This window comes from Perna viridis, chromosome 2 (genome assembly GCF_037379345.1).
Source record: "Perna viridis isolate PV_CMFRI_1.1 ecotype Kerala chromosome 2, ASM3737934v1, whole genome shotgun sequence".
In the NCBI taxonomy this organism is placed as follows: domain Eukaryota; kingdom Metazoa; phylum Mollusca; class Bivalvia; order Mytilida; family Mytilidae; genus Perna; species Perna viridis.
This window is the reverse complement of record NC_142446.1, coordinates 43,596,954-43,614,709: the sequence shown is the minus strand read 5'-3', so window position 1 is coordinate 43,614,709 and position 17,756 is coordinate 43,596,954. Positions and strand designations below refer to the sequence as shown.

General features: G+C 31.1%; 1 protein-coding gene and 1 long non-coding RNA gene across 2 annotated transcripts in view; one reads left to right on the top strand and one right to left on the bottom strand.

The window, feature by feature from the left end:
- LOC148625228 (uncharacterized) overlaps positions 1–17,756 on the bottom strand; it is a 37,875-nt gene that overhangs the window by 14,263 nt on the left and 5,856 nt on the right. The window lies entirely within an intron of this gene.
- On the top strand, positions 5,541–13,873 carry LOC148625229 (uncharacterized). The gene is made up of 3 exons (XM_088568625.1): positions 5,541–6,021; positions 11,655–11,762; positions 12,606–13,873. Exons 1-3 carry the CDS (start codon positions 5,776–5,778, stop codon positions 12,765–12,767), a joined length of 516 nt encoding a protein of 171 aa, XP_088424751.1. The 5' UTR covers positions 5,541–5,775; the 3' UTR covers positions 12,768–13,873.

Genomic DNA, 17,756 nt, shown 5'->3' with positions numbered 1-17,756 from the left:
TGACCGCTATTAAGTCAAAAACATTCATGATTTGGCCAAAATCCGCAGAGATGTATTTACTACAACCATTATCCTTTCAAATAAACTATCTTGTATAGACGAAAACAAATAATTCAAAAACGTTGAATACTGGGGCCAAAATAGGGCCTTACCGAAACCTACTCCTTTCTCCTATATTAGTTTCGCCTATATACATTCCAGTGAATGTAGATTTCTTCCCTTCTTCTTGCAAGATTTTTTGATTTCTAAAGTGAATATATGATAAATAGGGCCTATCTAAAAGAGCTTACTTAAAATTAATACGATTTTAAGCTGTGTCTATGATGGACGGAGCTCAGTGTCGTATAAAATAACAAAACAGTGCATCAACACTTGCGCAATCGTCTATTTCTGTGTCGACAAATTTCAACATTTCCGTCAGAATAATTTTTAGCCATTCATAGTTCTGGTCTTACATTCTACATATGTAGGACGTCGCTGGCGCTCCTTCCGTATTAAAAAAGGGACCTCAATAATGAACTTAAAGATGATAAATTATATTTGTTATTAATATTTTGACACATAATACAAGTACTGATAATTAAGAGTCTACCTCAGTTACTTTTACTTGAACACTACATCTGTCTATGAAATTAACATATTTCTCTATGCTGTATTAGCATTTTTCACGCATTTGTGTTACATTCGGCTTTGATTGTTTCTGTCATTGTTTACATCTTGTATTATGGTTCGCTACAGAACTCTTAGCACGTAGACATCACATAAGATGTTGAAAGGACTTCTCTTCATCATTTTTACAAACAATAATGCAGCTTCTTTGTCCTTTGGCATGACAGACAATATTTAAGGAGGTAAACCTAGGGTAAGGGACTTAACTCTTACAAATCATTGGAGCGTTTGTATTCAGCATTTTGCAGCAATCTAATGTAAACATCAAAGTAACTTGGACTGATTTCATACTGTTTCAAATGAAAGCTTGATAGCCTTTGGTGAAATTGAATATAATACAAACATCACTGACTTCAAAAGTCATGTCTCTTAGTTACCCTAGGTCTACCTCCTTAACAGATATTTGAAATAATTTTGTTATTTCCGTTATGTTATCATTTAATTATGGGATAAGTTATTGTTAAATGAACGTGAGTAGATATGTGTGTGTTTTGTTACCCGTTTTGACAGTATTACTTATCATAGCTTGCCTATCACAGTAATTAGCCAGTTAACAATTCTTTGTGAAATAATAATTTGTATAATAATTTGATATGATTTGTTTTCAGATGTAATACGTTTTTGATTGGATAAAAAAATTGTCTCTCATCTAATAAACCAAATTTTGTAATGTGACTATTTGCTGATTTATTCCTTAAATTTTGATACTAAAATTAAAATACAAGGAATGACTGTATTTGTTCGCTCTATTTGGAATAATCTCAATGCCCGTTGTGTGCACTACGTTATTTAGGTTATTTCCTCTAAGATTAAAAAAAATTATAAGAGTCATTCCTTAAATAAGCAAAACAAAATACAGCCCTAGTATACGGATAAAAAGATGATTTATTATAAAAGGTAAAGAGTTACACAAGTAAGCAATTTGAGTAAGTTCAAGTAAAATTTAAAAAAAAACAAAACAAAAAACTATAGGGATAAACATGCTTAAGAAATGGTTGTAACCTTGTCTGCTATCTTGTTATATCCAAAGGAAAAAAAATAATGGAAACTTTGATAACAGAAATTTTCAAATTGTAATTAAAGACACAAAGAAAACAGCAAGGTGGGAGAAGCAAAAATGTGGAAAAAAATAAACACATAGGGGGCAAAAATGAATTCGAGTTTCAAAATGTCATTCCCGGAAGTCAATTGAAAAGGGGAAAATTGGAAAGAAATAAATCTGTCATATTTATGTAGATGGGTACACCATTTCGTTTGACCGATAAGTGGCTATTTTGAGTTCTACTGAAGATGCATCGTGCTGTTACAAGGGTTTTTCTGTAATGCAGCTGTTAGAAAACTCAAAGGAACATAAATTTTGAATTAAAGCGAAAAACCAATCGGCCGACATAGCAAATTTTCTGGAAGAAAAGAAACCGAATGGAAAGTGGTGTTTACTAAATGATGGGGCGTTTTATATCAAGAACGATGCTTCAGGACGCAAGTTTTGTTCTTAAATACAACAAGATGGTTGTAGGTCACCTACTATACTACATGTATTAGCCACAAAATGTTAAATCGGCCAAATCATTTCAATCATAAGAATAATGAAATCGTGATATTTCTATGACGCATGTTAAGTAATACATATCAACAAGAAAAAAATATATATACAATTTCACGTGATATGAGAGAGACACGTGTTCTAGTGCGAAATTTATACTAGGACAGAATACTAACTAGAAATGTGTTACCACGACCGAATGGTCCTCCCGTTGTATCAGATGAAGGTTGCACTGAATATGTAGTTGTTTAGGGTATTCATATTTAATTTAGTATTTACAACCCTTTAATAATTTTAGTTCTTCCCGATTCTCCGATCCAATTTTATAATTTATTATTCATTACTTTTCTGCTTATTTTACGAACCATTTCTAATACATCATTGAACAGATAAGAACAAATCATATCTCTGAAATCAAAAGCTACGGCGTTTATCACTCACAAAACATTAGAAGTATACTATTGTGATACAAAAGAGCGATGAAATTATATTTTAATATCCAGCACATAAAGAGCGAGCCCCTTTTGATCTCAAAGTTCGGTTGATAATATAGAAAATACTGGATATCACCATTTAGTGGGTTCTCCTTTTCGGAATTTCTGCATCCGATGTTTTTGCATTCTTTGATAAAAACCATCCATGTGCGCCTCCCTTTATCCTTTATTCACAGACGTTTTATAATGATATTTAACATATTACACTTTCAAACATACAAAAACCTTGTCTTGTTTTGTTTTGATTTACCTTTAACACAGGGCATTTTATAGTAGTAGTTTCATTTTGATAATGACCTTACATGCCTAATTAATTGATGGCCAAAATCTTTATCCCAAGTGAAATAACTTTAAATAATTAATGAGCTTTGATTTCACGTGCAAAACTGATTTATTTGGCAAATTCGGACACGGACGTTTGTATTTATTTCTCTTGTTACAGTTCCATAAGTTCGGACTTAAGTATAAATGTAAATAACCTTGGAGAAATATACATGTATGGAACCTCTGAAATATTTACGGACAGACAGACATTTGTATTTACTAAATGAATATTTTATTAGATACTATAGTAAATGCATAATTAGATAATTGATTCTGATCACTTTTCAATGATTGTTTAAACAAAAGTTTATATCCTCAGTTTTCCTATTGTGATGTTACATGGACATTATTTCTCATTAAAAGTGAAAATAAAAATAGTTGCGTTATCTTTCAAGTAATAGTTACCGCTTTAAATCCTATGTTTTCTTTGTCCTCATTAACCACAAAGAAAGGAAGAAGTCATTGCCTATTGGGCTTATTAAAGGTTATGATGCAAAATATATCTCTTAGGGATTAGTGTCATAATAGCTCAAGGGAGTATCAATATGAGATTACTTGTCCTCCTTTTGTACTTTTTAAGGTACTTTGGGGTTTAACGTCCGAGTAGCAATATTTCAGCTATATTCAGACGATGTACAATCATTATTATTTCACACTGTTTTGATTCGGTTCCATAGGTACCCCTGGTTCATCACCTGATAGGTCTTTATCCTATAATTGTATTAAATCCTGTTCTCTAAACATTGTTGTATAAAAATATCCTAATAAATGATTACACGTACAATTTGTGACAAATGTTTTATTATTTTTGGCACCATTTGTTTAGCTATTGTGGTATATTTCACGACATGATTTATTTCATTTTAATGTATGTCATCACTTAAATGTAATTTTGTTACATTTATTTAGCCGATGCATTTAAGATAGAACAAAGTGTTGTTAACCGATAGGTTCTTTATGTCGTAAAGCTGGTATTTTTTAAGGCCTAATTGTTATTAACAGTTGTCACATTTTGTGGCAAATATACCTGAGGCTTTCTGTGTTTTCATTTTAGGAAAATTTTGATGCTTTAATTAGTTTCATGATTCGATACTTGTCACCTTAGAAATTCAAAGTCTTTGTTCAAAAAGCTAGTTGATTGTTGTTGTTGTTGTTGTTGTTTTTATTGTTATTGTTGTTGTTTTTTGGCAAATTAAATATTTGATTTACTTTAATGTATGACTACTAACAATATGAATCAATTTAATTTGCAAAATTATAATAACAATCGTCATCATTTTCATCGTTCCTTTGTAATACATGCCCTCATATCTCACGAACAAAAACAAAAAAGTATTCAAAGCGGTAGCTATGTCCTGTCCCAAAGCGGTAGCTATGTCCTGTCCATGTTAATCAACTAGATAATGATAAAGGGAGTTAATCAATCTCCAAAACGCATTTCATCCTTGTCAGAGGATACATTCACCTCCTATACCGTTTATTTGTTACAAGGGTGTGTCTCTTTCATTAATTATACAGTCGAGTATCAATTTTTCATTTTTTATGTACTAAAATACCTAAAATAATTCGTTGATCGTTATGCTAATGTTATTTGTTGCACTGTTACCTCTCACAAAACATGAAGTTACTATAACAATTTCATTTTATAAAAATTTATGCTGGTAAATTAAGTCATTCAATAAATATATTCATATTACATTGTCGTATTTTCATATGTATATTAATTCAGGTAAATTTGCATGATAGTGTGTCAAGGCAGGTAAAATACAATAGTCAATGATGATCACTTTTATCAGTCATGGGGATTTACACTTTTTAGATTTGTCACCGAGGGTTGACGCATTTTTCAACCACAGCCGACGCCCTAACCAATGACCAGTCACAAGCACAGATGTTAGAACTCGCAACGCGCGTCTTTTACTATGATGTTCTTATTACTCATATAACCGATCAATAAACTTTAGTCGATCAACATAACTGACGTTGAACGTGTCAATTTCTACACTGTTAAAATGTTATTGTATTCTGCAAAACAATACTTTTAATTTTGACGCAAAGTTGTGTATCAGTTTAAGCGTTTTAATTTTTCAATCTTCTTATCTTGTAGGCTTTAAAAGATAATCGTCATTCGGGTCAATGATTGTAAACTCAAATAAACTGTCAATTCAAAATTTAGTTTAAAATTCGAGTTGTGCCCCTTTTGCTTTGTAAACGACAAGCAATGACAGGTATTTGTTTGTAAATAAACCCACGTGCGCCATATGTGTACCGTTTTGACAGTAGTTAAAGCTTACGTTCAGGTATATGATTTAAATAACTTTTAAATATATGTCTGATTTAGATCTATAATTAACTTGGCGGAAAAAAACACTTCATGATCATAATTTATTTTCCTTTGTTTGAAAAACTACGCAAATTGAAGTTCAGAGTGCATGTCAGTGATTTTTTGCAGACGAAATTAACTTCATAAAGTAATAAAACCTCCCTTCGAATATTACAATAATTCTGGCACTGTCTCACTTGTAGCATTTGGCATGACGTACTATTAACATTATGACACATATGAATATTTTTAGAAGCACAAGACTTTGTATCCACGACGGCTGAGTTGTCTGATTTGTTCTTCGAGACTACGTCATCACTCGAGATTTCGCGGGAATTGGCAGTTGTATTTACGCTATCAGCTGATCGGTGTATTGTAAAGTTACAACTTGTCGTGAAAATTACTACTTGTGAATTTGCGATATGCTGGCAGATAACATGTATGGTGAAAACAAATTTTTTGACAATAACAACAATGCCCCAGATGAAGACGTCTTTTACGATGGGGATGAGACATTAGCACTGGCACAGTTTAAGTGCATGGAAACTGGGACGTTAGCTCCGCTGCTGAAGGAAGAATTGAAATTCAAGATTCTGGCAAAATGTCATCAGGAGGGGAAGGAACTTAATACAGAGCCTGTAAGGACACCACCACCAATTAAGAAAAAGGTAAGGTTTTTAAATTGTTATTGCTTTTCTTTCCATGTGCTTGATTTCTTTGTCATATGCCCTGCCTGCTATTGTGTTCTTAGGCTTTGTTTTGCATTTGCTAATTTGCTATAAATGGTTTGTTAAAAATAATCGACAATGTTACTTTTATCTAATCGCTTTCTGCTTGATAGTTTAGTTATTGGCATTTGCGCAATGTGTCCCTTTTCGTGAGCAAAAAAACAAAAACCAAAAACAAAAACAAAAAAAACCCCAAAAACTCTATATCATTTATATGTCAAACAATTATTCTGGGTAATTACATGAATTGATAGAGGTAGCTATAAATACATATAAATTTGCATCAAAGCGACAGATATACTTTGTCCCCAAAAGCGCTAAGAGATCGATAGTAATATAATACAGAGAATAAAGAGTAAAGTTAAGGTTATTATAACATAGCCAGACAGCTTATTTTTATCAATATCTTTGAGTAAAATTTTCAGTTGTTATTTATTTATTTTTTTTTTTTTTTGGTCTGAATTTTTTTTTCTCATGTGCTACAAAATTCTAGACAAAAAATATTTTGAAATTGTTTTTCTAAACTTATGTTTCTTACAAAAGTAATACAAATACCCTCGTCTAACTGTATATGGTCTGGAAAATTAGAGGATTGCTTTGACGAACACATTAAACATTGGTCAAACAAAAGAGGAGTTACACGGTGCATTAAGTACTTCATTTAAGGAAAAATGCAATTTTTTACTCTTCCCCATAAAATAAAGTTATCACAAATAGTAACCCCTATGCATAAAACCTAACTTTTCAATGTGTTTTTGAGAATGTGTATGGTGTCTAGTCCATCCAATGCTTATGGATATGGACCATGTTTTTTTTTGGTCCTCGACTCAAAAATTTGTTACAGTTAATTAAGGAATTATTTTTCTTTACTTAATGCGTTTGGTGTAATTTTGAAGTATAGTTAATTATTAACCACAAATCTGAAAGAACTACACTAAAGACGATTTATTGATTTCAGAGGTCATTTTTGTACATCATTTATAATTTTGGCATCAAAATAAAAAAATTGTGGAGAAATCGATAGACTTCATGTCGATAGTATTTTGTCAATCTGTAAAGAGGTTGTAAACTTGTTGCCGAGAAGTATTTATTCCATTTATACTGGTCAAATCTGTATTAAAAATATCGTATTTTGCTTGTGTGGAGAATAAAACATCTCGGAACTTCAAAACAAATTTGCATTTTTCTTTACCATACGGTATTTTTAAATAACAATATGAACATAGGAAAAAAACAAATAAACAAAACCAAAACAACAAAAATAGAATAAAGGGAAGAAAGATATAAACAAATAAACAACAAAACAAATAAACAAACAAACAGACAGACAAAAACAAACAAACACAAAGGCCAGTTTATGAGTAGGATAACACAGAATATTTCTGATATCAAATCTATTGAACAAGGCATTTTACAAAAAAAATAACACTTTTCTGGTACATTGCGTAATTTGAAATGCTTTAAGCATAACCTAGTGAGAGAAATATTTTGTTATTGGGAACTAAGTTGTTTTTTTTTAAATAATTATCATATCTTGAAAAAACTCTGCCATACTTAACAGAATTAAAGCTAAAATAAACCAAAAAAACTTAATTAAAAAAGTACGTATTAAAATGAAATTAGAATTTGTTTTTAAAATATCATGAAGCGTGGTTGTTGTTTTGTTTTATTAGATAAGTGGTGAAATGTATTTCGTATATCCATTTTTATTTGTTCTTCAAACAATATTATTTGTGGCTTTCAAATTTATCAATCAAAGGAAGAAATCAAAACTTCCTGAAAAAGAAAGTATCAAAAGCACAATTTCTCCTTTTTCATGAAACGAAATTTTGGAAATATGCATACTATGTGAATTTTTTTTTCGAAAAATATCAATACACTGAAAATCTGTTAATTTTTTTTTCTGTAAATACATTAAAAAACCGAAAGTTTAGAAAGAATGAAATCAATGTATTTTAAAATCAAAAGGTGTGTTGAACAAAAGGGTAAAATGGCATTTTCATAAAGTATAAATCTTCTTGAATCTTATGGAAATTTATGCAATCATTAAGCTGGTTTTGTATTTACGAATGATACCATTGGTTTATAAAACATGATTCGAGAGTAAATTTACTCGATTTGTCTTTATAAATAATGCCATTAGATACAAAACATGATTCGATAGCAGTAAAAATTAAGTCAGCATTAATTATATACTAGAGAAATTCTTCATCAGGTAAAATAAGTATATAGGTAAACATATTGGATATTTTTACAAATGATGAAATTACAGGTGTATATCGTTTCCTATTTATAATTATTTACATTGCGAAATCCAATACTGGAAAAAATGGAAGATTTTTTAAGAAAATGACAATGACTCTAGAAGATCGATAATGCAGTAAGTTTCATATAATATCTTTTATTTCTTTGATGATTTTATTAAACTGTGCAAAAGTAAGTTAATGAGTTAAGCAAATGTTGTCTTCAGAATATTTACACATGTTCAAGTAATATGAATCTCATCACATGCATATCAAAACACATGCCTTTTACTATTTTCTTTTAAATGAACAACTTGTTGTAATCTTCATAAACTTTGTAGTAAATCACACACATGTACCTTTTATAATTGTGTCAAGTTACGATTACGTAAATTAATTACGTAAATGGATACACTAACTTTACAAGTCAAGCATCGTAATACATACATGTATGAAGTAGAAAACCTTAGCGACAGGTTAGGACTGTTATATTTGTTTTAAAAGGTCAGACATCTTGCAACAAACCATCCGGAATATTGAGTGAAAACATTATGATTTTATTTAGGAGAAAAATCAAAGTCTTACCGTGAAATAGAACTTATTATCCCAAACACCAAAAGATATATAAAGCTTGTTAGAGATAGTAATGTTTTAGGAATGTACAGGGATAGGTTTAACCGCAACCAGCGATAAACGAGTTGCCCGCAATGACTGTACTTTTCCTTAGAGTAAAGCCTTTATTCGACTTCATTGCCTTTTCAATAGTAAATATTATAAACTAATTGGCATGTTGATTGATATTAGGTGCAATTTGACTAACAAATTTTCTTTTTCGAAAACATCAATATGGCACTTTATGTACTTTATGCACTTAACAAGGCTTGTCAACCCACTTTGAGTACGAGTGTACAGTGTGAATTAATTTCTAAATCAATTTGCTATATTTGTTACCAAGACACACGAAGTTGCGTGTTGCCGGTTGTTGACATTGTATACACTTAGTGTTGGCACTGGCTCTTACGACAGAAACGGTGCCTTATTTTGTTATTTCGAGAGACGGTAATAACTACATCCTTTGTTATGAGTTGGACTCTGTTTCTGTTTTTACGCACAAATGATGTTATGTACTTATCGTTTCTTAGTCTACATCCTACCGTATTTTATGACACATTTTAGCTTGTATTATCCCTTGCAAATATTGGAATTGAAAGATATTTACATTTAAATTGAAACGGTAAGAGATCTTCAAAATGATCATTTATAATTATCTGGTTGTAAAAATATAACTTAATTACTTTTAAAATGTACCTTGATGATTATATTAAGATTAAAACAGGGTTACCGTTACGCTATCTTAGGACATTGACAGACCTACAATGGGATTTAAATCTTGTAAGGAAATAATCAAAATGTAACTGATCTGTTGATATACTAATCTGTTGAAACTTCTGAGAACTTTTACTTTCAACAAACAATAGCCCAATTGTTGCACAATATTTTATATGTATTCCTTGGTACTAAACACTTACCGTCTGACTTCATTTTCCTTCCCTCCCATTATAAGCACTTATTTCGTACAAATATTCATTCTAATAATTATTTAGAGTGTAACCTTTCTTTTTTCTTTGCTTCCATGTTTAAAGCTTGGACCAACTTATTTTGTCCAAATACCACCTTTATGAGACAATCATGTGTATCATAAACCCTTTCCATTTACATTTCGATACAACTGTTGTCTAAAATGTGAAAAAAATCATAAGGTTTCATTTTCTAAAGTTGCATCAAGTTTTAAAAACATTGCTTAGATACAATGTTTTTGTTCTTTTGTTTTATTTACATGTCGTATAAAGCAATGTTGTATGTATTTTAGGTATTTCACATCTTAAATACACATACCCAAGGAGAATTTTCTAAGAACTTTGATGGAAAATGGGTGACAAGCCAGACAGTTTGTTTAAACTTTTGCAGATTAAATTGAATGAAAATATTATAGGAAAATTAGTATGCGAAAAAAAAAAATACAAAAACAAATCTTATTCATAACAGAGAAAATGAAGATATCTTACCCCAAGATGCAAAGAAAACATGCACATATAAACGCCTCCAACATCAAGACCATGAGGAAAGAGGAAACAATGATACATTTCAGTATTGAAATACAAGGAAGAACAGTTTAAAACCACAAAATTTTCCTCCTTTTATTGAATATAACCGAACAAAATTGAAATATAGTATTGAAAATTATACAATAAAATTAAATCTTCCTGCAAAATAAAAACTAAATCGTTTATTTTATCAAGTTCAAATGAGAAACTTCTCCTCAATTTGTTCAAATTATCATCCGTATGTTTCATTCTTCAAAAAAGTATACGTAGCTCTAGGTCATCCTTGCTTTGGAGATGATAAATACACGAAGAACAATTAATTTAAGAAAAGGACCGACGTATTTTGTTGTCAAAACATGTAGTAAAAAGTGCAAATTTAAGTCTCTTTGTAAGAATATAATAAGTAATGAAAAATTGTGGCTTATAATTAATATATAATTGTGTAATAGTTCCAACTTGCTGGTTTTTATGAGGTGTAAAACTTTGAAAACGAAAATGAAAGCAGACATCCCAGCTCTTTTTGTCTCTTGAAATTGCGTTTTGAAATTGTTTTATTTGAACTCGTTGAGGTTTGACCTAAATTAGAAAGGACATGATGGGGTGACAGGGACGCATTATCTTATCAATGTCAGGCTCTCCCTATCGGGCGAAAGTGCTATCATGCTGATTGATAGTGGTCCAAGATAAAAATGAATACAAAATGGATGATAATTTTCGAACTTTCAACGACTAAAAATACCACTAGCACAACTGTGAAGGCTAGTACTTCGACACTTCCAAAGATGTTCCTCAATGTATATATATCGAATGTTCTGTAAAAATGTTAAATGCTGTCCAAAAGACAGAATCACAAAGTTAAGCAATAATTATTTAATCTTATTTTTTTTTGGTAAAATACTAAAATTTTTACTACAATGGTTGGATGGTTTGCTCCCTTACCTTCTTACGAATTTAAGAAATATTTCTGTATTTGAACAAGAGTAACAGTAACCATTCACTTTTGCATACTAGATCGTAACAAAAACGTAAGTGTTTAATACCGAACAAAGACCCAAAGGGAACCTTTATAAAATCTTATCAATAAACCCTTGATCCCCCCAAAAAATAATCCAACTTTAGATCAAAGACACTCCTGAAATTAAAGAATGACAATTTGTTTCAATTAACTTACTCATTTGTTGACTTCATCGTATTGCATCTTCGCTAAAAATATTTTTACTTGTAGCTTGAACCTGATGAACAGAAAAAATTAGAGAAACGAAGAGAGCAAAATAGGAGAGCCGCTAAGAAATTCAGAGAGAGGAAGAGGAGTGAAACAGACCGACTAGAACAGGTATTTACATCAAAATTTAGCGATTGTATTTTCAATAAAAAAATATTACATTGCATTTATTTATATCGTTTACAAGTATATGTCGTTCGGTGATCAAATCATTAATACCATAATTTTTAAATCGCTAATATTATTAACGACTTCTTGCAGTCGTAATTTCAGTTCTTTACATTCGCATATGATTTACATATAATTATATGTTACAAATGAAGCTGCTGATCGGTGCCGTGTTTACCGTCATAGCTTCATTATTCTAGCTTCATAAGAATTCGAAATTATCCTCTTAAATAGCATACACATGTGCTCTACGTGAGAGAACTGGAGGTTTACACCAAAAGATGAAATGATCGGTTAGCATTGAACATTACCCATTTCCGATTCAGACACAAGGGCTCGTTACAATTGAATGTATAGGTCATATACATTTTTAGGGCCCCGATGTATGTATGTATAGCTGTTTAATTTTGTTCCTTATCTGGTTCCCTGGTCATAAGCGACCCAAAGATCGCTAAAAGATTGAGAGAATTTTGTAGAAAAAAAAACATTACTCGCACTTCCTGGTTGTTTTGATCGAGAAACATTCGGGATCATCACGATTACGAAAGAGTAATTATATCAAGGGAACCAATATTCTAGAGGAAGTGCACCGATTTTTGAGCATATAGCTATTCGGGTCATTTTGGTCAAAATCAGTGGCATAGAATATTTGACGATTAGCGACTTTTAAGACTTCTGTCTTTAATCAAAACTGTTTCTGTTTTTGTCCCTTTAAGTTAACCACTACTTGACGACTAAATTGGGTGAATTACGTATATGCATTTTGTCATGTGTTTTCATTTGTAGGCAACATCTGAGCTGGAGGCCCAAAACAAAGAATTAAAAGATGAAGTCGGAAGATTACGCACTGAACTTTCCCAGCTTCTGACTATTCTTAAAACCCATAATTGCGTCGCCAACATTTTTGCGCCAATATTTGATGAACCTGGACTTCTAGACACGTCATGATATAATAGAACAATTATAATAATGTGACTGTATACAAGATTACAGATTGATTGTGAAATGATCTGATGACCCCGTTGCTACCCCATGCGACAGGATGACAAGCATGATCTGACAAAATATAATAAACAATAAGTTTTGTCACTATAGACAATGTTTCCCGCCATTTTAAATCTTTACATGACAATACAAGTTTATTTATTGTTCTCCACAATATAATGATCATTAGAGTAGGTGGGAAGATCTTTTTGTATCTTGTCCTTAATCATAAGTGTCATATTTCAGTTTTTTTTAAAATCTAAAATTAACATATTGTATGCTTCATAGTAATGAATTGTTTAATCACTTTGTAGATCAATTAGATATTACACATGTTCATGGTTAAGTCATAGTTCTTTTATATTATATGTCTTTTAAACACTTGTTGAAACATTGATTTTCAGTATTGAAAATAATTCAATTGAATGTGTGTAAAACGTATTTAATTGCCTTTTTATTGGTACGACTTTTTAATAAACTAGTACGAATAATTAATTATTTCACTAGCACAGTTCAATACATTAAAAAGGACTGATACCCCAAAAACAATGATATCGGCCAAGAAACATATCACTATCTGGAAATGTTGTTGCTCAAGACACATCCACAGCTGTATCTTAATATTTTTTTATCCGTGAACATTGCTGAGTTTCCAATAACATACGGAACACTTTTTATGACTTATCATAAAGTCAAATTAGACATTTTTACCATCTTAAGAACTAGTCAATCGTCGCATATGAATGCTTTCTATGTTAGTTTACACACTTGAGACCTCCAACAGTTTGAATACTGGTATTTTTGTCAAGGGTATCTTACTATCATTTATCTTTAGAAAGACTTGCAACTTCCCGGTGTTGTATTAAGGTACTTACTACCCGGAATATTGAAATCATTTCATCGTTTTTCACAAATTACAGAAAGTATTGTACATTTGTCTTAGTGATTTACTACTTTTTTTTGTAATGGTGCATGTATATAGACATTGTTTTGTTTACTTTAATTTTGTTCAGGTGTCAAAGTTTTCAATATGATCTCAGAATTGTACAAAATAAACTTTATTTTATGAAAAAAAGTTGTTTAACTTGTTCTTTATGTATTTGAGACATCAATTTGAAAACAGAAAAAAATATCCTCAATTCATCAGGTAAAATCATATCTTACTTCAATTAATCATTAGACCGTTCTATATTCATCTAAATAATAGTCAACAATCACTGTTACGAGATGATGGATCGTGGAAACAATTCCTAACATGACAAAACATAAATAAATGTCTAAAATATGTTCAACATCACCAAATTATGGTAACTTTACAATGAATTCGGTTAAGTGATATTCTTCATCAGCATTAGTGTTAAGAGATACTTGGAATTTTTATATCTGAATACTGCTGAGTATTAACATTCCATGTGTTTTTACTATTTTGTGTTCGAGCTATAGTTTCCTGACTTTGTTCTTGTCAGATATAAAAAATATGATTTCCTTAAAACTCATTAAGAAAAGGCTATAAACTTCTATTCCATATTTACAGTTTAAAATAATGAGTGAATTTGAATAACACAGAATATCAACTCAAGATTTAAATTTTCTTCACAACAAACAAGCCCTGGTGACTGAAACCAATGATATACTATTCAAAACTGAACAAAAACATAGGTAAATGTTTAAAGAGTAATCAAATATAGCGGTAATCAAAAAAATGTAATTCATGGACAAAGACCAGACATGGAAAACAGACATACACAACAAAGAACATAAAGTAACCAAAATCATACATACAAAGTAACAAAAGCAAATGAGCAACTCGGCCTACACTAAAAGCTAGGAGCATGGACCAGGTACACCGGTTGGGTAAGCGTCCTCTGCTTTGAAACCAATGATATACTATTCAAAACGGCAAAACATATAAATGTTAAAAAAAAACGCCGTCAATTCAAGAGATGACTATTTTAAGACTGCTAACGAATTGAAAAAAAAAACAAAAACAAAGGTAAAATTACCTATCTATCACCTGTCAGTTGATGAATTGATGTTTATAACCAGCTAAAACACATATACAAGAACAAAGAGCATTCAGAAGTACTTAATTATTAAGACGAGCAGAGATGAAAACGAACAAATTACTAAATCCAACGTATTGTATATATATAATATATAAACGCACTGAAAGCGAAAATTCGCATGCAGCCTTAATTACAAAGAAACTTATTTTGAATAAAAATAAGAAGAAAAGATGAAAACTTACATTTAAAAGGTACGTCATTGGAAGTTATTCTAGAGTTGGATAGTTTATGTCAACACTTGGTATCAAAGAGCTAAGTAAGTTTAACTAAAATAATTTTTGTGCTATTAACAGTTTTACGAATGACATGTAGATGGCCATGGACAAGTAGATCAGCTTTTACAAAGATTCAATGGTTGCTATTGGTCATTTAAATGAAATTGCTAGAGTACATACTTTTGTAATGAGCGACTTATTTCATTAGTGAAACCATGAACGAAAAAATATCCCAACATCTTCAAAAGATGTTCTTGATTTCAATATAAAAAATTAACTATATATTTCTAAAAGTATTTATTATCCAAAATTAAAAACAACTGCTAATGTGTTGTAAACTTTCCAACGGGTCATAGTTTTCCTTTCCTCGTTTGTCTACCCCGGACTTGACTTTTTATGAGCAACTTTGCGGGTGTTTCTAGAAAAACAGAGGACGCTTACCCTACCGGTGCACCTGGTCCATGCTCCCAGTTTTTAGTGGAGGCCGAGTTGCTCATTTGCTTTTGTTACTTTGTATGTATGATTTTAGTTACTTTATGTTCTTTGTTGTGTATGTCTGTTTTCCATGTCTGGTCTTCGTCCCTGGATTACATTCTTTTGATTACCGCTATAACCCTGGTTCCCTTGATTACTCTTTCAATAATGATAATCTAACAAACACAACGAACTGAATTACAAGAGTTGCTATGACTGTAAAAAAAATTCTCAACGACAAAGAACAAAAGCAAAATGAATACTTTACCAAGTCTGAATTAACTTATGCGTTTCATGAACGCAGCTCCTTGGTAAGGTCGTTATAAAGAACCCCTTAAAGACACGTCTAAGTGTAAAATGCAACAGTTGTGGATGACAAGGTTATATCAATGTTAATTGCAATTAAAGCAAGATGCTGCTTCAAACGATTAAAACAATTACCAAATAGACATTTTATTTATTACTGATGTAAGAAAATTCAATTTTTTTGAGAAAATATACATAAAAACTTGAGGGATATCATTTAGTTAAAAACAAGATCTGTGTGATAAAAGTTGTGTAAATAAGTAGAAAATGACTCAGACAATTTGTCCATAAATGAGGTGCTTGCCAGCAAAAGAAAGCCACAAATGAGTCCTGCGGTCGAATTTAAAGTTAAAATCAATGAAGTGTAAAAATCTGCACCTGCGGATAAGAGTACGAGAGCCTAGTATTCCTATAGCAGTGTCAAATTTTCATTTTCAATTTTTGACAACTATAATTAGGCGCTAAAACCAAAAAAAAGATGAATTGGAGTAGGGTTACAACTTTAGTATACTAGTTTAGACAGGTGCATTTATATCTGTTTTTGGTGATTTATCAACATTGTGTTATTATTTAATCAAATCAAAGTATAGACATAATAATTTGTATAATTTTAGAACAAATCCAGGTTGAAAATTGAAAAGAAAATGGTAAATATCTGCAATTTGATTTGACATGATATTTAGCTTTTTTCCTAGTCAATCAAATATTTACGCCGGTTCTTACATATTCAAGTGTGATACAAATATGACACTTAATCAACACATAGTACTATAAATAAACCTTATATACAAGTATCAAATAATGTGACCACTTCAATGTACTCACAAATTACATTATCATTTTTACCTTTTGATTTACTGATCTAGTTTGGCGAATACAATTTCTGTGTTTGTATCAGTCCTGTACTTGAAGCAAGTTCTGTATTTCGTCCGGTATTTGAACACATTTAGACGCTGTGGAAACCTGTCTCAATCAATGCGTATTTTTGCAGCTTTCGAAAAATTAATGCTTTTACGCGACATTAGAGGAATAAAGGTTTAAATACTGCTCTAGTATTTTAAACGACCTGTCTGCAGCGGCTAGTACAAAAGAGGGTGTCTTCCATTGTCAATAATGTTTGCCTTTGAATAGAAGATGTCTACATATGTTGCAAAACTCTTTATTTAATATAAATTCAAAATGCTAATATTGCAAATATTGACGGGTAATGCCATTTGGAGTTGCCTGCCCCTGTAATCCTTCTATAAGTTGACAGTTGGAGTTGCCTGCACTGTAATCCTTATAGTGCAAAAACACAATTCCTTCTCAAGAATCATTGACAACAAACTCAACATTGGTGTAATTTTAATTTCTTGACGTAACGCCTCAATTCAGATAATTATTCGATCAATAGTTAAAAATTAATGTATAACTTAACCGTGTACAAGTATAAAATGACCTGTGTTATTAAAGTGGTTCAAAGTATGAACCAGATACTGACAATACATCGTGACTCACGATACCTTTGTATCTGAAAGAAAGTCGGCTGGGTTTGTGGTTTGGCGACCATCACAATAATCTGTTTATCGACTTTCTTATACCGTGCAAATGTCTGTTCATTCTCTTATCGGATGAACCGCGACGTGGGAAGTAGACCAACATTATAAAGAGATATCTTTAAATGGTCACTTTTCTGATAGCTCTCCAAACAAAGGCATTATGCTATTAATCAAACAGTTAAATATTAGCTGGTGACCAAGTAACAATTACTATAACTATAGGGATAAAGATCAGAATAGAGCAAGGTTGCTTTGAAAGTTCCACACAATGATCACCTGGCAGAGTAGTTGAATAATTAATATTTATCTACTAAATGTTTATGCAGCCGTGATAATAACACCAAAACCTTTCAA